Here is a 23,276-nt window from a genome sequence, read left to right as displayed (position 1 = left end):
GAGAGTCATCCCGAAAAATTAGCAGCAAAAACTAACACACCGTGAGTTTCAACCAGTGCCACCTTGGCGTGCTTGCTATGGGCTGAGCCAATCAGCAGGGAGGTCCTTGTTCAAGTTCCTCCCCTGGAGAAGTTTATTTCTTCCATTGGAGCTCTCAAGGCGGCCATATGCCAGCTGCAGATTTAGTAACACCGCCTCCCAAAATCTATTTGAAGTCGCCCGTCATAATTTGGTGGTTTGATGACTGCTGTAGCTGTGCAAAATCATCTTCAACTTACCGAATGCGAATTAGTGTTCACAAAACTGCATTTCGGTATCACATCTGTAGTTAATACAAGTGGAATTCCCTTGTATAGAATGAAGCTCATAGACTTCACTGCACCTTTTACCCCACCCGCTGTACACGGCAACCCTATCTCCCAGGTAGAGACAGAAATAATAATCCTGAAAATTCCATCCCAGCAGGGAGCTAACTAATTCTGCCAATCGTTCACTTGTCTTTGTTCAGATATTAGAACCTCAACCTCCTTTCACCTTCACAAGCATCAGTTTACAGTGAATCGTATCCCAGCACACGAAGCTTTGTTACGGAATTTGAAGAAGAATATTTATGTACAGACGGTTTAGTTCTATTTTGCAAGTTTTATAAAGTAAGGATCATGGCTCAAAAACGTTTTAATGTACAACAACGTTGTAACACAGCAGCAATGTCAAACGACAACACGTCGATAAGAAGAGGCAGAAACTGATATTCGATAATCTTGTTACGTCTTCAGCGATGGTTATATGTTCGGATTTTTCAAAGGAACTTTGTGAGATGATTGTGTCTGCAAACATTCTTCTAAACAAGGTAAACAATCCCCATTTCTTGGAGAAATATACAAATAAATCTGTTCTTTCAGAATCGACACTGCGAAAAAAGCTATGTATCGCGTTGGTACGAAGATACTCTAGATCGAATACGACACAGTATAGCAGGCAATAAGATTTGAATATCTATTGATAAGACGATGGACACTGCAGGGAGATATATGGGAAATGTAATTATCGGAACACTCCATGTTGATCGCCGTGGGGATATTTTTCTACTAGCCTCAGAAGTTTTAGAGAGAGAAAATCATTTAACGATTGCAATTCTTTTTGATAATGCAATAAAAATGTTTTTTTTTTGCTAGGGGCTTTACGTCGCACCGACACAGATAGGTCTTATGGCGACGATGGGATAGGAAAGGCCTAGGAGTTGGAAGGAAGCGGCCGTGGCCTTAATTAAGGTACAGCCCCAGCATTTGCCTGGTGTGAAAATGGGAAACCACGGAAAACCATTTTCAGGGCTGCCGATAGTGGGATTCGAACCCACTATCTCCCGGATGCAAGCTCACACCCGCTCGCCTCTACGCGCACGGCAATAAAAATGTTGTGGAAGGATGAAATAAAGGGGGAAAACGTTCTTCTCTTTGTTACTAATGCTGCTCTGTACATGGGGAAAGCTGCAGAAGGCCGCCAGATGTTTTATCCAAGAATGACTCATCTGATCTGCCTTGCGCATACTCTGCACAGGGTGGCAGAAGAAATTAGTGGAAATTTTCCTGACGTCGATAAATTAATATTAAACGTCAAAATTATTGTTTTTGGAAGCACCACTGCGGGTTAGTTAGCTCCTTCGACACCATTCCCTCCACAGGTGGGGTTCGTGATTCGATGTTGCGTTTATTTTTTATACAACTACTTTACAATCAAAAGCATTGTTGACGGCTTCAACAAAGATAACGCCTCTTCTATCAATATTGCCCAGGAATTGTTTTTTAAGAGTTTGTAAAAAAGTATGGCATATATGTTGTCGAATTTTGGAATTATATCGAATGCAATTACTGCAATTCATGTAAGTTTTGTAATTGTGAGAAGTGTTGAACTTTCAGTACAACAATCACAGGGAATAGTTGGCAACAGTGTAAAAGAGAAACTTCAAAACGTGCTTAATCGTAACGACGGTTTTCGCTGTGTGTGCGCGCAAGATAAATGATGTTCCTAGAGGAGAAGGTACCAGCACACTTTAGCAGCAGTGATTTAACATTATTTCAATATATGCATCAATAACATTTTGGGACGTAGAAAGAAGCTTCTCTTCCTATAAGAATGTGTTAAGTGATAATCGGAGGTCTTTCGCGCCTGATGCTTTGAGATGAATCTTGTCATACACTTTAGTTTTACTCGCGGAGAAGAATTGAAAAGGGATGTCAGTTTGCACTATAGGCCTTGCCGCCCGACCATATGTATTGAAATACATCTACTTAATTCGTTTCGTAACGCTCAGTTTAAACTTTAACGCATTTGAATAATATTAATGAAATCTGGGCTTAAAAGTTCCAAAATATTTTTAGAAAGTAGATTGATTTCTAGTTTTCTCGTATTTCAAACCACTAATGCATGGTGCAAACATGCTTTGACGTGCAAAATGTTGTGTTATCTGATAATCTTAGTGAACCTTAGTGATTTATAGATATGTATTAATAATTGTTTGATAAGTGAATCAAGGGCAATAGACTGTGAATAACTGCTAAACCTGTATATTCAGAAAATTAAAATGAAAGTAAGAATAAAGAATCTTGTTAACAAATGCGTATCAAAGGAATTTCCTTTTCGATTTAGAATTTATTTTAAAATGGCCATATTTAGACTAATTGTTTTGGGGCCATCTTCTGTAATTGTAATGTCACATTTCGTCACTTTTGAAGTCATATTTACTAACTCATTTGGGCTATTTTATTGGGAATGATTTTCCGAGCTCTATTTATAAGACTGACGCAGAATGTAAGCTTGTTAATAAAGAGGAGAACTGCACATCACACGAAAGGCTGCAAACCGTAATTTCGATGCACTAATCGGTTGCTGTCAATGTCAGAGCAAGCGTATTTCCCACATCTCCCGCTTACGTCACTGTGTCATTACGTCGCACTGACACAGATAGGATGATGATTATGATGCTTGTTGTTTAATTGAGCCTAACATCGAGGTCATCGGCCCCTAATGGTACGAAATGAAATGACAACAAAAAGTTCAAAAAATCCACTGACCAAAAAACAAGAAACAAACAAACAAAAAACAGTGGATCCGACTCAAAAAGGTCATAAATAACATAAATAACACTATTACGACCAAGGGACCACTTATAAAACACAGTCCTGAATCGAGGGTGCTTGATGTCTAAAGCGGTCCGAAAACCAGGTCTAAGGGCCCTCAGAATGGTACATGTCGCGAGTAAAGTAGAACCATGGTATTTGTCATGTTAGGGTACTAATCAAAAGTAGCGAAGACTCACGGTGTTCCACACAAGATGTTACTACTCACAAGTATTGTACTTCGTATAGGTAACGCAAACCTATGGTGTTTCTCACACAATGGCGCCACTCATAGCCAACGCAAACCGATGAGGTTCCTCACCTAGGTGTACTAACCACAGGGACTCGAACTATACCGTGGTGTTCCTCACATAGTGGGTACTAATCACAGGAAACGCAGACCCACGGTGTCGCTCATGTAGCGGTACAACTCACAGACAACGCCCAGACCCGCGGTGTTGCTCACATGGGTACGACGCACGGGTACTGAAAACCCAGAGTAGAACCCCTCTTGCTGCTACTAATCACAAACCTATTTCGTACCTAATGTAGTGGTACTACGCGCAAGTACAGGCAACCCATGGTGTTCCCCGCATGATGGTACGAATTAAAAGTAGTTTCATGGTCCTAATTCAATCATCCCTTGGTCGCCCCTTTTAGTCGCCTCTTACGACAGGCAGGGGATACTGCGGGTGTATTCTACATGTGCGTCCCCCACCCGCAGGGGGTAGTGTGTTTGGTCCGCGAGAGGTATTTTATTTCCCTCAAGTCCGCCGGCAAGCCGGTTAGGACCCCGGTATCCGCCACCTGGGACGCGCCACGTGGGAGTATCACCTCTCCCCCTGCTACGCCAGCGTAGTAGGTTCGTGGGACACAGATAGGTTTTACCAAGATGATAGGACAGAAAAGGGCTAGGAATGGGAACGAAGCGGCCGTGGCCTTAATTAACGTACAGCCCCAGCACTTACGTGGTGTGAAAAAGGGGAAAGCACGGAATCCATCTTCAGCACTGGCGACAGTGGGGTTCGAACCCGGTATCTCCCGGATGCAAATGCAGAGCTACGCGCCATAACCGCACAGCCAACTCGCCCAGTCGTGGAAAACCTGTGCGGAACTGTTTGCGCAAGAGTTTAAGACTGGAATGTTTTTTGGCAAAACTACCAGCAAAGTCTGCATTGCAAATCTTAGCGGCAAAATGGAGTGAAACGAGCTCTGTAACGAATAAATACCGTAACTATCAAAAAAAAAGAGTTCGAACATCAGAAAACATTGCTCGAGTGAAGAAAAGTCTGGAACGAAGTCTGACGAGATCTCAACGCCACTTATCTGTGCAAGTAAGAATTAAGAGATCATCGTGTAGAAACTTTATCAAAAAAGGACCTGCATCTGTATCCTTACAAATTTACTGTTGTGCATGAATTAAAGAGTCCAGACGAACCTTCGCGTGTTGAGTTCTTCCGGTGGTTTCTTATTGAAGTGGAGTTCTGCCGGTGGTTTCTTAGTGAAGTGGACTTCTGCCGGTGGTTTCTTAGTGAAGTGGACTTCTGCCGGTGGTTTCTTAGTGAAGTGGAGTTCTGCCGGTGGTTTCTTAGTGAAGTGGAGTTCTGCCGGTGGTTTCTTAGTGAAGTGGAGTTCTGCCGGTGGTTTCTTATTGAAGTGGAGTTCTGTCGGTGGTTTCTTACTGAAGTGGAATTCTCCCGGTGGTTTCTTAGTGAAGTGGAGTTCTTTCGGTGGTTTCTTATTGAAGTGGAGTTCTGCCGGTGGTTTTTTAGTGAAGTGGAGTTATCCCGGTGGTTTCTTAGCGAAGTGGGGTTCTGCCGGTGATTTCTTAGTGAAATGGAGTTCTGCCGGTGATTTCTTAGTGAAATGGAGTCAGGAATTTTGGATACTGAGTTTTTCATTTTTTTTCACATGAGGCCATTTCTAGCAACTTCTGTGATGTTCATTAACAATGGTCAATCCGGTGTCAGTCCTGTTGGAAATATTTTCCGGGCTAATTGTATTTTACGCGCACTGCATATGTCACTGTATTCATACGCATGTGAGTTTGCTCCACATCTCCTCCTAAACTAGTGGACCGACTTCAACAAAACTTGGTACACATATTACTTACTCTCTGGAAAAACGTATTGTCGGGGTAAGAAATCCCTAGCATCCGTAGCGGTAGGGAGGGAGGTGACATGTAAAAATAATCGGAAATACTGTTGAATCCATGGTTTTCGGGTTTGCTGAGACAAATAGTTACACAACGGACGTCATTTAAATCCATGTACAGCCCCCATCGGCATACTGGGTCGGGGGGATTGGAAAGGGTTGAAAAAGAAAATATAAAACCGGCCAAGTTTATGGATTGTGTATATTCCAGAACAGCCCTCAACCAAACTTGGAGGAAACATACGAATTACTATCTCGAAAAAATACCGCGAGGGTAACATACACCCACTGAAGCACCCAATAGGGGATGGATACCATGCAAAAATAATTGAAACCGAGCAATATTAGTGTCGAATCCATAGTTAAACGACGTTGGGATTTCGTCGGACTTCGTTCCAGGCTTTTCGTCACTCGAGCATTTTTTCTGGTGTTTGAACTCTTTTCGGACAGCTACGGTGTTTATTCGCTATAAATCTAGTTTCACACCATTTTGCCCTTAAGTTTTGCATTGAAGACTTTTCTGGAGGTTCTGCCAAAACACCTCCAGTCTTAAACCCTCCCCCAAAAATTCCGCACAGGTTTTCCATGAACGGTAACACGCCGGATGCCGTTTAAGTCAAACGACTGAAAAGAAAATGTCCAAAATGACTGAGATTAAGGATGTATGTGTATGTTGAAGAATAGCTCTCAACCAAAAATTAGGATATCAAATACCTGAATCCATCAAACTCTAGGAATTACTCCAATCATCTGTATCAATCATACTGATCTGCATTTAGGGCAGTCGCCCAGGTGGCAGATTCCCTATCTGTTGCACCCTAGCCTTTTCCTAAATGATTTCAAAGAAATTGGAAATTTATTGAACATCTCCCTTGGTAAGTTATTCCAATCCCTAACTCCCCTTCCTATAAATGAATATTTGCCCCAGTTTGTCCTCTTGAATTCCAACTTTATCTTCATATTGTGATCTTTCCTACTTTTATAGACGCCATTCAAACCTATTCGTCTACTAATGTCATTCCACGCCATCTCTCCGCTGACAGCTCGGAACATACCACTTAGTCGAGCAGCTCTTCTTCTTTCTCTCAATTCTTCCCAACCCTAACATTGCAACATTTTTGTAACGCTACTCTTTTGTCGGAAATCATCCAGAACAAATCGAGCTGCTTTTCTTTGGAATTCTGGAATTTCTGTATTCTGCCCAGTTTCATGAACTCTGTCTTGCTGTGATTCATAAAAAAAATCTAACTTTCCACAAAAACAATAGAAATTTACACACATCAAACATATATATTTATATTAAAAGTATGTTTATAAATACGTTTTAATGGTGTTTCTTTTTTTTTTTGCTATTTGTTTTACGTCGCACCGACACAGATAGGTCTTACGGCGATGACGGGAAAATAAATGCCTAGGAGTGGGAAGGAATCGGCCGTGGCCTTAAGTAAGGTACAGGCCCAACATTTGCCTGTTGTAAAAATGGGAAACCACGGAAAAACAGCTTCAGGGCTGGTGACAGTGGGGTTCGAACCCACTATCTTCCGAATGCAAGCTCACAACTGCGCGCCCCTAACCGTACGGCCAACTCGCCCGGTCGTTTTAATGTTGGAAACACTTCTTGGCAGACAAAGTAGGGGTCCCCTAACTATGAAAAACGTAAAATTAAACTACTTTCTCAATTGTGCCTAAATATGAAAGGTTAAAGGGCCCGAAAAGGCTTCAAATTGTGATTCTCGGATAATTCTATCATTTCAAAACTGCAGTTTTGGAAAAACAAAATTAATAGCTCGTTCCTTTACTCATTTTCTTTTTAATTCAAATCCTAGCCATGTCTTTATACTATATGTAATGTATTCCTTGGTTCAATACCCTCAGGCGTATTTTTAATTTTGAAAAGAATCCACACCGAATGTAGTTATAAGGGCTTAAGTGAAACTCTGTTTTGACTCCCATTAGCACTCGTAGTGGTAGAAAAGGGCAAACTGATAATCACATCGACCAGATAACGATGATTAATAAGAGAATTGCAATTTTTAGGAATAAATGAAGAATATATTATCATATATTTTTATGTTTTACTTACCTAAAATTCGTAGCTCATATCCCTAAGGATGTTTTCAACATTGAGTTGCTTGCGGATTTTTTTTTGGAAAGTGTTTGTTATTTTGTGGACGTGAAACATAGACAATACCTGACCTAGGAAGGAATATAATAAAAGTCTTTGGTGTTGCAGACCGGCAATGTAATTGATCACAGATGGAACAAAACTGTTGAAATTCGGTCCCGGGTTGAACAGACAAGGATTGCATTCAAGAAAATGAGCAGTATTCTATGTATCCTTCGATAGGTGTTCTGAGATAATGTCCAAGGTATATGTCTGTCAGTACGTAGACTATTTTCTCTTAGCAGCATGTCAGCTATTAGGAACGCTCTGCCATCTGTTGAATATATTTGGAAGCTTGTAAAGTTTAGAGAATCAAAGAGTATCTAGCAGGGAATAGTAATCTACCGTGAATATCAATGAAACTGTTAGTCGCTTAGCAACCGTCTATGTACAGAATGTATTGCGGGTTAGGGCAAGCCTTCGCCTGCAAGTACTGGAGTGAACATTAAATGATTTGATTTTATGATTACTCAAAATTGGCTGGTCTTAGAGTCTTGTCAGTGTCTCGTGATTCACCGGCAAGTAATCGCGGAGAGAATAAAACAACAATGATGCAAATCGGTCCAATAGAACAGTCGGACGGATTTTCCAAAGCTATTTTTAGCAAACTCTTTAATATATAGATAATGTATAGACCGGGAGAGTTCGTCGTTTATTTCAGTGTTAAACTTCGTTTGTTTGTTTGAGATGTGGTGTTCCCGATGCCTTCCCAGAATATGACAGAACACGTAACACTGAAGTACTCCAACACCTGAAAAGAGAGCTAGAAGCTACTCACAACAAAAAAAAATTGAGTTACTTTGTTCACATCATTTAAAATGATAAATATAGACTCCTCCCGATTATCTTACAAACAGGGAGAAGTAGGGGAAGAAGGAGAATATGTTGGCTACGTAATCTACGAGAGTGGTGTGGGCTCAGTACCCCATCACTTCTCCGAGTTGCTGAGAACAAGGAACCAGATCACCGTGACGATATTCAATGAGGATATGGTACAAGAAGAAGGAAAAAGAGGTCTTCCAGACATGATGAATATTGGTGAGTTTCTTAGACTTCTTAATCAGGTGATAAGATAATTTGACCAAATTTCATCAAAAATATAAATATATTGGCACAACTTGTGATACAGTATCATAAAATCTTACGGTTGTGTTCGTATTTTTCTTTGAGTGGATAAGAATGGTAAGGGTAGGGCAAGATACCAAAATGACTAAAAGATTAGATTTGATGTGAAACAGTTGCGTAGGTATTAAAAGGTCATAGTATCATTATGATGGCATGGGAAAATGCATCAAGGCAGTGGATGGAGTGATGAACCGAACATCAACAATGCCCCTAAGAGGGCTCCACTATGTATTGTTCACGTAAACAGTAAATATTATGCCATCACAAAGTTCGATATCTCTAATATCGATCGATCACTGAAGGGCAGAGTTCTTCCTGCACCCAGAGGCTGTGTTGTTACAAATCCATTAAATTAATGACCCCGGGAGGCGGCTACTTTGTGGGGCAGCGTCATTAGCAGAGAGAGAGAGTAATGCTGGAAGGATGTCAGCCACATGCCACTATAGCAAAACGTACGATAAAACATGACTTGCAAGTCTGTACGAAACTTTTTGTAACGTTGAAGTGACTTTCAGGTTAGCGGTGCATAGAGGTTAGCCTTGCAAATTCATATACAAATATGAGCTTAAAAAAACAGGGACGAAACGAATGCAATACGAGATAAAGTTCGGGCCCCCTTCAATAAAATGTACAAACGTAAATTTCATTACAGCAGTCAGAAGTAATACAATGTGCAATATTGTCATTTTTCATAAAGAAAGGTATCTTTCCCATTGACGCTTTCACGGCCCGTACTTATAGACATGATACTGTATAGGCATTTGGGCTTGTGCCGTTGTTATTTCGTCTCGGTGTTTTCCAAATTGGTACGTTCCTCATCGCCAGATGTTCCATTCCAGGCGTGTGTCAATGTCATACACCTGTCAACGTCATACGTTACGTACACATGTTATGTGACCCTCTTAGACTGATTCTAATGATGATGATGCTTCTTGTTTAAAGGGGCCTAACATCGAGGTTATCGGCCCCTAATGGTACGAAATGAAATAACAAAAAATTCAAATTCATCCACTGACCAAAATAAAATTTTTAAAAAAATTAAAAATTGTCATGAAGAATGAATGGATGGACAGGAACCCTACAAAAAAACAGTGGATCAGACTCAAAAAGAAGGTAGTTAATTAGAGTATTACTGACCAAGGGACCATTTATAAAGCACAATGATCCTTGATGTCTGAATGGGTGCTAAATTCACGTCTAAGGCCCCACAGAATGGTACATGTCGCAAGTAAAGTAGAACCATGGTATTTGTCATGTTGGGGTACTAATCAAAAGTAGCGAAGACTCACGGTGTTCCACACAAGATGGTACTACTCACAAGTATTGCAATTCGTACAGGGAACGCAGACCTATGGTGTTTCTCACACAATGGCGCCACTCATAGCCAACGCAAACCGGTAAGGTTTCTCACCTAGGTGAACTAGTCAAGGGCGCCGGTATTCCCGTGGTGTTCCTCACATAGTGGGTACTAATCACAGGCAACGCTGACCCACGGTGCCGCTCATATAGCGGTACAACTCACAGGCTACGCCCAGACCCGCGGTGTTGGTCACATGGGTACAACGCACGGGTACTGGAATCCACCAGGCCAGGCTTTTTACTGCAACTAATCACAAACCTATTTCGTACCAATTTAGTGATACTACTGGCAAGTAGATGCAACCCGTGAAGTTCCCCGCATGATGTTACGAACAAGAGTAGTTTCATGGTTCTAATTCAATCATCCCTTGATCGCCCCTTGTAAGTGCCTCTTACGACAGGCAGGGGATAGCACGGGTGTATTCTACATGTACGTCCCCCACCCGCAGGGGGTAGTGTGTTTGGTCCGCGAGAGGTATTTTATTTCCCTCAAGTCCGCCGGCAAGCCGGTTAGGACCTCCCTATCCGCCACCTGGGACGCGCCACGTGGGAGTATCCCCTCTCCCTCTGCTACGCCTGCGTAGCAGGTTCGTGGTAGACTGATTCTAATGGTTCGGTCAGCTTCCGCTTCGAACGCTAGCGCTGTGCCACGTCCGGGGAGCCATCTGGTGACGAATGAACGTACCATTTCCACTTCTATTATAACGTCTACATTTCAAAAAGATATTGTTTAAGAAGCCTTTCTCGTGGACAGTCGAGATTTTCTTCTGATGACGCAGAGCACAGTTCTCTGCGAAACGTAAAGAATTTCACTTTATGTTTTTGACACGGCATAAGCCCAAAAGCCTATACAGTATCGTGTCTAAAGGTATCATTCGTTATCTTAACATTATTACAAAACAATGTTTAATATGTTTTATTTGTCGGCCTCCGTGGTTTAACGGCTGCCGAAATGTTCGAACTTTAATTGGTTTCATTTTCTCAGAAACTACAAAAATATACTCTGTAACTGATACCAAAGTCTAGGTTATAATAATTTATAATAATATATTTATATTATATATTTATAATATATAATAATAACCAAGAACCTGTCAAATAAAGCTTGAAAAATATCAAACCACACAACTAACAAGGCTAATTTATTCTGTGGCATGTCTTTTAAGTAAGTTCCGTTTTGATACACAAAAAATCATGTAATTTTTATATATAATTTTATTTTTACGTGTAATCCTGTACCTTAAACTACGTTTCAGTAGAAGTTCCAAGCATATTAAGTCACTTTTTATATCGTGAAACCAGCTTCTGAATTCCATCGTCATAGAAATCTGCTGCCTGATATGCCAGCCACTGCAGTACGGTTGTTTTTAGGTCATCGTCATTGCCAAGGTGCTGACCTTCTAAATGCTTTAACAAATGCAGGAACAAGTGATAGCCACCAAGTCTTCAGTAATAGCAGACGGTCGCCCACTACGCTTCTAGTCGTGGACGTTACTACGACCTTCTTTAAATGCTCTAACCCATTTTCATAACATTCCTTCGCTCATAGTGTGTGCTCCATACACATCAATAATCTGCCGATTAATTTCAACAGCTTATATGCCGTTTGCATTTTAAAAACAGCGCGTACATCACACTCGGTGGGACCGTTAATTGTCAGAGGCATTTTCAATACGCACCAATCAACGTAAATACGGGCGAATGCTTCCGTAATGGTGTTTGTGGCTAGCCTACATATGTACAGATGTACTGAGCGAGCATGCTCTGAACAACGACCGAAGTTCTGCAGTGGCCATATTTAAAAACGGTACTTACTTTAAAAAAACATGCTTCGTATAAACTTCGCGTTGAGAGAGCTCGTTCCAAAATGAGCTTACTGGTTGCTACTCCACCAACTTCTTATTCGTATTGTACATTGTTTCCGATAAATGTGTAACAAAAGATAAAATATTCAGCAAAATTTGCATATCTCAGGTGCACTACACCTGAACAAATTATCATTTTCTAACTGAAATATTATATTTTGGTATCAATTTCCATTGCTGTAAGTATTTTTCAACACTTTGGTGCAGGCGGTGTTGCGAGAGGTAGCAAGCGCAAGCATTGTTTACAGCTGTGTTGTGTTATACTCAGCACAGTAAACTGCTGCTAGATTTTTTAAATCGACTTTTTCTACAAAAACAAGCCGGATCATTTGTGTGCAGAGTGACATGATGCTAGATGTTTATATTACTTTTACTTATTTTCTAGGAATCTGCGGGGCCCCTTAAAGGCCCAGCCCAGTCTTGCAGGCCTTAACGTTATACCCCTTTACAGAAGCGGGATTTCTTAAGAATACATGATCAGAGAATAGGTGTTCCCTACTAGGTGGCCCGCCTCCCCCCTCAGGGGAAGAATGAAAGCTCAGTGAGTGAGTGAGTGAATTAGTTACTTAGATAGAAGAATGCATACCTTAAAGTGTTGTCTCGTTTGCGTTAATACAACAATCAATCAACATTATTATTATTATTATTATTATTATTATTATTATTATTATTATTATTATTATTATTATTATTATTATTATTATTATTATTATTATTATTCAGAAAGTTGATATCCATAATAGTATTTTGAACATGAGATTTAGCAACTTCTAGGAGAGAACTGAGTTAATGTCACCGATAAGAACGTGCTAATAAATTTGAATATTTCGGCAGAGGGCTTCATGAAACCTTAGATACTGCTAAATAAATAAGGTGCAGAGTTGAAATGCTTACAAATTATTACTGAAAATACTAAAGTTCCTCTGAAATAAAGAATATGTTATGAGCGATGAAATGCTCAGCCTGTTTTAGTGAGATGGCAAGGAGGTCTGGACTCTGAAAACTAATAATAAAAACATTAGAAGTATTTGAATTAACGACATGTGCAAAACAGAGAGAACTGAACACTGAAAGGCATCTTATTTTACAACACATAGTGATAAATCCGAAATATGAAATGCTTCAACTAATTCTTCCAAACATGTTGGAAAAAAAGAAATGCACGAAGAACAGAAATGTCTTGACTCAGGTAAACATGTAACCAACGATTGGACATCAATGAGAACAACTGATCGAAATCTTCTACGGAGCCTCTGAACGAACTTACGATCGCCAATATCCAGTAGTGACTACGCAGTTGGATAAGTAGAAGAAGAAGAAGAAGAAGAAGTGATTTTATACTCCTCTACCGAACCAGTCTCGCATAATATTAAGCCATGATATTCGACGTCCACGAACAAACTTGCCATGAAGTATACATTGCAGGAGTTTTTACTTTCTCTCCTGTTCTTCTTTTTCTTCTTCTTCCACAGCTTTCCCCACACCTAAGGGTTCGAAGGTGCGAAATGTATCACGACCCTTCTTTACGACCAATGACCTTCCTGCCTCCAACCCTATGTGAAGGGACGTAATCACTGTTGCCTGTTTTTGTCGTGTGTTGTCTGGATATGAGGAAGAGAGAGTGTTGAGACAAACTCGATCAGCCAGCTCGCGTGCTAGAAGAATTAAGCAGAAGTGATTAAAATCCCGAACCCGGTCGGAAATCGGAGGCCTCAAAGCTGACCATTTAGCCAAGGAGTCGAACTTTTCTTCCCTCTTGATATATCCAAAATATACAAGATTTCAATCCTTGTGGAAAATTTAATCTCACTTGTTTTTTTCGACATGTCCGTCACCTGTTTTCCGACTAGAATCAAAAAATCTGTCATCTTTCAAACGACTTGGTTCTACCGTCCTGTAAACTAATGGTGTTTTAATTTCATTCCAGATATTGTGTGCAGTTTGAAGTGTTGAAAGTCTCAAAGGGGTGTAGGAAGGACAGCAATTATTCCTCATTGAAACGAGGTAAGTAGTCTAAAAAGTATTACCTGGATTACTCTCCTGCCTTATAAAATAAATATGTTTAGACATAGAGAATAGACGTGGGCGCAAGAAAGTACAGTACCATAGCAAGAATAATACCGTATTTTTATACGTAGGGCATTTAAGATACCGGCTGGTCAAAATAAATGTTGCATATTGCTTCATTGTCAATACTGGACATAACAGGAAACAAACAGGTTTTGCTCCGTCGGGTACACTCATAAAAAGTCGACGATAAAGATAAACACAAACAAAAATTGCAAACAACCCCTTAAAAAAATTCCACTGCGAACACCACAGTGTCTTCTCACTATTATCTTGCATAACACATTGTTTAGGAATCAATTGGCCCTCCCTGTAATTGGAGAGACCTTTGAATGCGGTTAGGCGTACTCCTTACCAAATTGTCAGGATCGGTCTGCGGATATTGTCCCATTCCTCCACAGCGGCCTCAGTGATGCCCTCTAAGGCCTGTGATGGGTGGTGGTACAGAACGATTGCAAACCGCTCATTTTAGCATGGCCCATGCATTCTCAATGCAGCTGAGATCTGGAGATTATGGAGGCCACTCCATCCGACTGATCCCATGCTTCACTAGGAAGATGTTCACAAACTAGTGACGATGGAGGCGTGGATTGTTGTCCATCAGTGTGAATTCCGCTCCAAAATGTTCATTAAATGGAACCACAATGTGTGCAAGGATGTCGTCGCGATACTTCACACCAGTCAGTCTCTTAAGTATTGTCAGAAGGGTTCCTGAGGCCATACATGATTCCACCCAAAACATAACTGAAGCACCTTGATAAGTGTGGCGGTCAACAATAATATTAGGGTTAAAACTTGTCCTCGTTGCAACTACACAAGGATATCAGTATTGTCAGGATGGAGACGGATACAGGTCTCATCAGAAAAGAGGGTTGTGTCCCACTGCTGCCTAGTCCACAAACAGTGGTTTCGTGCCCCTCTCCGGACCCGATTTACAGCAGGAGCTTTGAGAGATAGTCCGGCAAGTAATCCGTTTGTGTTTACACCTGTATCCCTGTTGCTGTTTGGAACTGCCGCAGTCGATGTGTAGCATTGTGTTGAGGGTTTCTGCTTGATCTTATATGCAGATTTCAGTCCTGCATACATGTTGTTTTTCTTCCGCAGCCACTTCTGGAACGGTCCTCAACTGATCCTGTCGCTTCAGTTTCTAGAGACATCACTTTGACTCACTGCGACATTCCCTGCTCCATTAGAGTGACTAAACGCAGCCTCTGATCGTACGTTATTGTTGTACGACCATCCTGAAGCACCACAAATATCGAAAGAACACATAATACATATAATACAGTGCTTACAGGTGATACTGTTGCCAAAGACTACACATACTTCCCTCTCACGGTATAAACTTGGACTGTTTCCGCTAGAATTACATTACAAACCAAACAATGTATTGACATCATAACGCATTTCTTGATCACAACATTTAACATTAACGTCCCAGCAAAATGCAATATTTACTTTGAGCATTGCATTTACAATAGGAGTAACGCGGTATTGGAAGTGGTCTCATATGAAGAAACATTGAGGATCCAAAAGTGCTGACTCCACTTCACTCAGAAACCACCAACAGAACTCAACACGCGAAGGTTCATCTGGACGCTTGAACGCAAGCACAGCAGTACATTTGTAAGGATACAGATGCAGGTCCTTTTTATAACGTTTCAACACGACGTCCTCTTAATTCTCACTTGCACGGATAAACGGCATTGAGATTTCTTCGTACTTCGTTCCAGGCTTTCCTTCATTCCAGCAATGTCTTCCAGTGTTCGAACACTTTTCGGGTAGTTTTCATTCGCTACAGAGCCATTTTTGCCACTAAGTTTGGCATTCGGACTTTGCTGGTGGTTTTGCTAGAATATTACCAGTCTTAAACTTTTGCGCAAATAGTTCCACACAGGTTGTCCAAGAATCGTACTTCAGATAACACACAACAACGAAAACACGCTGTTTTATCGTGAGCAGCATTTCGTTTGGGATTCAACTGGTCACTGAACACGTCTACTCCTTCACTCACTCACACGTAATGACACAGTGACGTACTCGGGATATACCGGAAATTCGCACGCACAGACATGTGACTGCAACCGATTGAATAATCGAAATCACGGTTTCCAGTATTTCCTGTGAAGGACAGTTCCCCTGTTCATTAATAAGTGTCAATTCCGCATTAGTCTTATGGATATTTCCCGGACAAGAGTGGAAATGAATCGACCGAGGACTTAAGATACAGCACCAGCATTTGTCCAGAGTGAAAATGGGAAACCACAGTAAACCCCTTTCAGGGCTGCCGACAGTGTAGTTCGAACCCAATATATTTCGAATGCAAGCTGACAGCCAAGTGAGATTTCCAAACTACCCACGATTCTCCTCACCCCCCCCCCCTCCTGTATAGCATTATATGCTATTTCCTTGAGTTTAGTGGTCAGTCTATTGTGAGCTGATAAGGTGGAACATGATCAAAAAGATAAACGAAGAAATTTAAATGCAGGTTACTCTAGACCGGTAGAGTAATAATACCAAAAATGTGATCGTTAATTCTGTAATTATTCTTATACTTGTTCTATTTCTTAATAGCAACCGTATTTCTCTCCCCTGTGATTTATATGACCTTGTCACAGTGGGAAGGAAGCAGATAGCCGACCCATAGGTGCAACCATATCGGATTGGTGTCTATCGAGAGACCAGACTAACGAATGGTTCATCGGAAGGAGCGTAGCAACCTTTCGGAAGTTACAAGATCGGCAGTCTGGATATGGCTTAGCTGTGTTGATAATGCTACACGGCTGAAAGCAATGGAAAATTAAGCCGTAACTAACTCCCAAGAACACGCAGCTCTCTATATGAAGGAATGACGTATTGAAAGGAAATGTGCTCAATTCGAACATTTTTATGAGAATTAGAAAGTTTTTTCAGAAGATTTTCGTCTGGAGCGTGGCATAGATTATGAAGGTGGGTTGGACAGGGATGAGGAAATGATGGTTTGTGGCCAGAACACAGACAAGCAATATTCTAGTTAAGTATGTCGAACGTGTTCCAAGCTTCGTTGGACTAATGTAGGGCAAAGTAGTCTGCCCCACTGGAATGATAACAACATGCGACGGCATCTGTGTTACTGCAAGGAATGTGACCAAGGACATCACCACAAGAATGCACATTTTTTTAATCGTGATCAGAGGTACATAATAAGAATAGAGAGGCTCAAAACCACTTCAAACGAAGACCTCTGGGAGGTGGGAATCCAAAGGCCCATCCAGTAAGGGATAAAAGAAAATCCAGTCATTCGACCAGGTCAGGCGAAGATAGGAATTGTACCGGCTGCCGAAGCCTGTCGCACTCCTCTGGAGCATGATTAATAAATGACAAATAATATGAAATGTTATTGGAGAGTGTTACTGGAATGAAATATGACAGGGCAAACCGGAATACCCGGAGAACAGCCTGTCCCGCCTCCGCTTTGTCCAGCAAAAATCTTACATGGAGAGACCGGAATTTGAACCACGGAACCCAGTGGTGAGAGGCCGACGCGCTGCCGTCTGAGCCACGGAGGCTCCCAGCAAGAGATAATGAGAAGAAAATGGAGACGGAATAGAAACATGCTAAAAACCACAAGATAACTTAGCAAGACAGTCAATGAATTGTAATTCACAAGGTAGCCGCCACAGAAGGAAGTTCGAAGATTACATGGAAGAAAACTATCGACAAAGGGACATGGTAGTGGATAAATGCGTTGAGGCCCTGAGTTACACGCAGGAATCAAATAACAGTCTAACATAAACTAGTTATGCCCTCCAAACGCTAAACGCGCATACAAGTGTTTAAAGATGAAGAGATTCGTATCGGGCGAGTTGGCCGTGCGGGAGATAGTGGGTTCGAACTCCACTGTCGGCAGCCCTGGTTTCCCATTTTCACAGCAGGCAAATGCTGGGGCTGTACCTTAAGGTCTCAGCCGCTTCCTTCCACTTCTAGGCATTTCCTATGCCATCGTGGCCATAAGACCTATCGGTGTCGATGATACGTGAAGCCAATTGTAAAAAAGAGAGAGAGAGACACGTTCTCAGCTTATCCCAGCTATTTCTAGGGCCGTTGAAACTACCTGGCTCATTTTTCCTTTTCGTGGGGGACGTCAGATGGTCTGCCTGACTCCACGTCATTTTTAACCTGGAATTGAATTCAAACTTAGACTACGCACAACACAAGCAGCTAACCCACCACGCTATTCACCCCCTCCCCCTCTCATTAGTTGTACAGAAATCTGTAAATATTTTATGGCTTATATGTAATATAATAAGATAAAATCAGAATACTAAAAAGATCTTGAGTACTAATGAGCTAATCAAAAAACCAACACCCTTCTGAAATGTCACTTGCAGTGGTTAGGATCGAACTAATTAATTTGGGAATAAGAAGAGAATATGTAACCGACTGCGTCAGTAGGATCACCGAACTTCACAACTTTCCCTGGAAGATGAATTCTATTGTAATATTCATGAGCGAGACAGAGTAAGGTACAAGGAAGCAAATAATGTGATGAATATTCACGAGGTCACTAACAACACAATAGCTCTGTACTTAACTTTAATGTAACGAGAATTACCGCGTATTAAAGTGACTTACAGTACTGAGCACGTAAGTCATTACGGCTCTCTAGGCATCATCTACATCATTCTGCCGTCAAAATGATCAAAATAGGACCTGAATGAACTTACTGCAAGACCTGCGAAAGTGCGTGGAGATCGAATTTGTAGATTAGACTAGAAAACAGAGAATATTATTCTAAGTCAACAAATTATTTTCTTCTGCACGGTTGTTTACTGTGATATGTAGGGGGTTAAATTAAAATACTTGTACGTTCGTCCAATAGGTGAGAGACGAGATGTTTTTTTTTTCACCAACTAATGGGAAGAAATTGTCAGCTCTCTTTTAATTTAGTCAATGTTTTTAGATTTTCAGTAATTATTCAGGCAGCCGTGGCAAACTAAGTCTAGAGTGTAGAGAGAGTGGGTTTGTGGCGACGCAAGATCGCTGAGCGAAAGTTGTTGCGTAAACAAAGCATGACTTTGTCTGTTGGCAGAGCTGAGGAGGTGAGGAAACCAGTTGATAAGAGAATAGAGGTGCTCGTCTTCTAAAATCCCCACGTAAACAAATTGAAGGAACCTCACATAAGGATTGCGATAATAAATTGGACTGTACTACGTAGCCTTCCCGATAAGTGTGGATTGGATTGGATTGGATTGGATTTGATTTGATTTGATTTGATTTGATTTGATTTGATTTGATTTGATTTGATTTGATTTGATTTGATTTGATTTGATTTGATTTGATTTGATTTGATTTGATTTGATTTGATTTGATTTGATTTGATTTGATTTAGCGGACAAAATAATTACGATAATCACCCCCGGTATGGAAGTGTCTGACGAACAGCGACAAAATCCCGATAACTTGGGTGTCTTTGGTTGGGAAAATGTTCCCGATACATTGGTTCCACCGTTGTTTCATCAAATCTTGCCTCACCATAAATTAAAATCGTATCACACATTTCATAGTTTGATAAAGCCACTTCGCCGGTACTTAGAGCTCGTACCCGTACGCACGCTGCAATTCACTTAGCTCGATAGGCATCAACCAAGAACATTGCACGGACTTGGAGGGGAAGGCGACCTAGAGAAATCACAGCAGTGTTGACGTTCTGTTTAGCACAGGAGAGTATCCAGTGATTATCGACTTCTCGAAAACATTGGACGAAGTTTTCTTAACTATTTTCTCCAACACCAATTAAGATACAATTCAAATTCAGAATATATTTGCTTAGAATACTATATTTCACCACCATTTCAAATGACATACATTAATTCATTTACATCCTGTATATATGATTATAACAATGTATAATTACTTGCTAATTTTAGACAGCACAAAGTGCGTAGCAGCACTGTTTGTCCTCCTTTGTGCTGATATGTATTCCATTTTGTTTTTCTGTTACCGTATTTACCTTCTTTTCTCTCTTTGCTCCAATTTGACCTGGTCATTTTCTTCGGTTTGTACTCTTGATCAATTTTCGGTTTGTGAATTATCGATCTCCCGCATTTTGGATCTTTTCTTGTCTGACTCTTGCAAATTTAAGATTTTCTTTTCTTAATTTCACCGATCAGTTTCACGGTACCTGACTTTACTCCTGTCTTTCATATCACTTAAGTATTTGTTTTGTGAACCCGTCAATGTTTATTGTTCTTATGTATCCTTAAATTGTAATTTGCATTTTCTAATGTCACTGTGAATGTCCGTGTTTTTTTATTTGTTTGTTTCTGCGTCTGTATTGTTTAATTTTTTCTCAATATTTTCGACGTCTGCTTTTCCGTTTCTAAGTCTTCAGTTGTGTATACTTGCAAATACATCTGTCGTTGTTGATATGTTGAGTGCGTCAATGTGTCTTTTTAATTTTTTATATCTAATTTAGTTCCTGTTGTTTTCTTTCCGTTTTGCATAAGTTTTCACCAATTTATTTAAATTTTGAGTCTTGTTTGAATTGGTTTCCATGCTTTTTGGTGCTTGTTTGTTGCAGGTAGTACTCTAAGTTCAAAATTGACCATTTTAGTTGATTGTAGTTCGAATATTACCCGCAATAGAGCAGCAAACATTGACGTGATAAACGAATTAAATCAACGCTTCAGAGCCTAGTGACTCCAGTCTTGCACCGTGAAATAATTATTTCCTTCTCTTCTCTTTGCAGGTCAATTTGTGTGCGTTCACTGCGAGATGCAGACTCTGAGGAAATCCCAAAGTTATCACTGTCTTGGTCATGGAGCTGAAGACCATCCCACACATTGGACATCCGTGTCAACTCCTCACTGCCATGGCAAGTGGATCCGCCGGCGTGTTACATCACCAAAACATCATAACAAGAACTCTCTCTGTCCTTCATGTAACAGAGGACCGGATTTTATCTTTGCCTGACACTGAAAGCGCGTGAATATTTGAATACACGTATGAATATCATCATAGAAATTATATAATTTTAGCATGGATATGTTTTTTGGGCTGGGGGTTTGTTTGGAAACAGAGTCATCAGTTTCCCGAGACAACTGTAACCATAGTAACCATTGTTCGCCTAAGTCAGTAGCGCCATCTTCACACAGTGCGCTTTCTCCCTGTAATTAAGAACTTGAGAAAATCTCACATCAAGTGAATCCCGTTCCACTCCTCAGTCCAGAATTAAAAACCTCGAAATGGCTGGAGAACGAAAGCAGGGCCTTGACGTAAGAGACAAGCTCGTTACCTCTGAACAATAGAGCTGGCTAATAATGTAAGATTAGTGTTATATTTGAATGTCTTTCATTTTCTCACAATTCATGAGCCTTATGATCCACTCATTTTTCTTTCAATTTATCAGAATTCTTTATCTCCGCTGTGGGTGAAATCAGAGGGTGCATTTTCTGTACATCCTGCATGTCGTAAGAGGCTAAAAGAGGGGGAACAAGCACAGAACATGTAGTCGCTCTCTTGCCTTCTAAACCCAAAAACGTATCCATGATTCTATGCTTTTCCGTATAGCAGAGAAAATATTTGAGTGCAAAATTTTATTTTAGAGATGTATCAAGCAGTGAAATCACAGAAAGGAAACTAAGATTTTATATATTGTAGAATAATATTTAGATAGATAACATTTACGATCTAAGGTGTTATATTTTATCATGAAGACTGATGAAGTAATACATATTATGGCAGTGATGCACAACTTCCTGCATTGTGAATGTTTTTCAGAGTGAAGTACTGCGCGGACGAAATTGGGATTGGGACATATGACTTGTGATACTCAAGAATTGTAGAGTGTTGCTAATTACAGCTCGATAAATTTCATTCACATTTCCCTCTGTATTTCACCTCACCTTACATACATTTTATAATTTCAGTGCTACTGTTCCTTGTATTATTCCTGGGATTCGCCATCAGCAATATAATTTTCACGTTTTCTTATGTGAACTGTCATCAGCAGAGCTCAGATGTTTAGGCATTTATAGGTTAGAATACAAACTTACTGAAGCGAGTAACAAGTACACACTTAACTGCACAAGGGTCATGCAGTGGGTAGTGCATAAACATAAGGGGTGTAGCCCATCAACATCCCTAGAATTAATGCTACTCTCACTACATTACTGGCTAGATGACACTCCCTAATAACGAAATTCGTTTTCAGTCTAACCTACTGCTGCCTGAAAACCCGGAGTCCAGTCATCAGCACGTCGTTACTGAAAAGTTGTTCGAAAAGTTGACAAGAAAATACAGTAATTCAAACACGCTAATCATGATATGCTTTTGTCATTTGTATTAAATACTGAATTATCTTTGAAACGTTATCTATTACTAACCAGTCACTTGCACACGCCATTAAGTTTTTAAAATTTATTCCAGCTCAAAATTGACTGGAGTATAATTCGTAAGATAACGTTGTGAAAACAAAATTTGCTCTGGCTTTGAACATCAAATGTATAACTCATTGTTCAGGATATCCTTAAAATTTGTAATTGTATAATTTTAAGCATCACAACTTATACTCAAGGCTCCAAAATGCAGTCCTGAACAAACTTTTGTTCAGAGAAGAACATTACTTTGTACAACCTAGTACTTAATTTATATTAATTTACTTTCCTGTTTGATAGTTTAGTACAATACAATCAATTCAAAAATTACTAAAACTTACATTTTAAAACTGCTGCGAACAAACTCATTAATTTTCAATACCTATTTATAAAAATCATATCGAAAGGGGAATTTAGTTTTAAGGAAACCTTTGCAAGAATTCAGGAAGCATGGGCGACTCCATTTATACTATGGATTGCGTTTTAAAATAGCCAACAGAGGATTTAGGAATTTAGTTAATAGTTAAATTAGTATAATTTAGTGATAATCGCAATATTCTACGATTATTTATGAAGAAAAGTAGGTGAAGGTATTTATTTAGTGAAAACCCAAAGTACAACTCTAAATCTCCTTCATGCATTTAATCGTTTATACGGTCATATTAATAGACGCTATGTGCTGAAATAGGCACTCTACTAAAATTGAATTATCCTAAGGCAGCCGTGGATATGGACTAAACTGATATCATGCTAATATGCTTGTCATTGAAACCTTTACCTTTTTGCGACTACATTGTCATGATATTAACGAAGTACTGAGTGTTATCCAAGTCAAGATTGTGTACATTGTGATCTAGAGTAGGTCCCAGACGGAGGAATATTTTCCTGTTAATATATTTTCCAATCCCTTCTCACGATAACATATAGTTCCCACTAATGATTTTAAGATAATACATGTAATAAAATAAGACTGTCATAAGAAAATGTATGGTATGACTGTGTTTTTATTAATTCAAGTTTCCTGTTTTATTAGTACCTACAGCATGTAACATGGAGGGAAACTCATATT

General features: G+C 40.1%; 1 protein-coding gene across 1 annotated transcript in view; it reads left to right on the top strand.

Annotated features, from left to right (window-relative positions):
* Positions 1 to 20,828, top strand: part of LOC136886751 (somatomedin-B and thrombospondin type-1 domain-containing protein) — a 326,490-nt gene extending 305,662 nt beyond the window's left edge. Inside the window, exons 4-5 of the mRNA XM_067159556.2 lie at positions 13,711 to 13,787; positions 20,581 to 20,828. Of these exons, the coding sequence (XP_067015657.2) occupies positions 13,711 to 13,787; positions 20,581 to 20,804 (301 nt within the window). The 3' untranslated portion in view covers positions 20,805 to 20,828. The remainder of the gene's footprint in view (positions 1 to 13,710; positions 13,788 to 20,580) is intronic.
* Positions 20,829 to 23,276: the final 2,448 nt, after the last annotated feature.

Source organism: Anabrus simplex, chromosome X (assembly GCF_040414725.1).
Source record: "Anabrus simplex isolate iqAnaSimp1 chromosome X, ASM4041472v1, whole genome shotgun sequence".
NCBI classification, from domain to species: Eukaryota; Metazoa; Arthropoda; class Insecta; order Orthoptera; family Tettigoniidae; genus Anabrus; species Anabrus simplex.
This window is presented reverse-complemented; position numbering and strand designations above follow the sequence as displayed.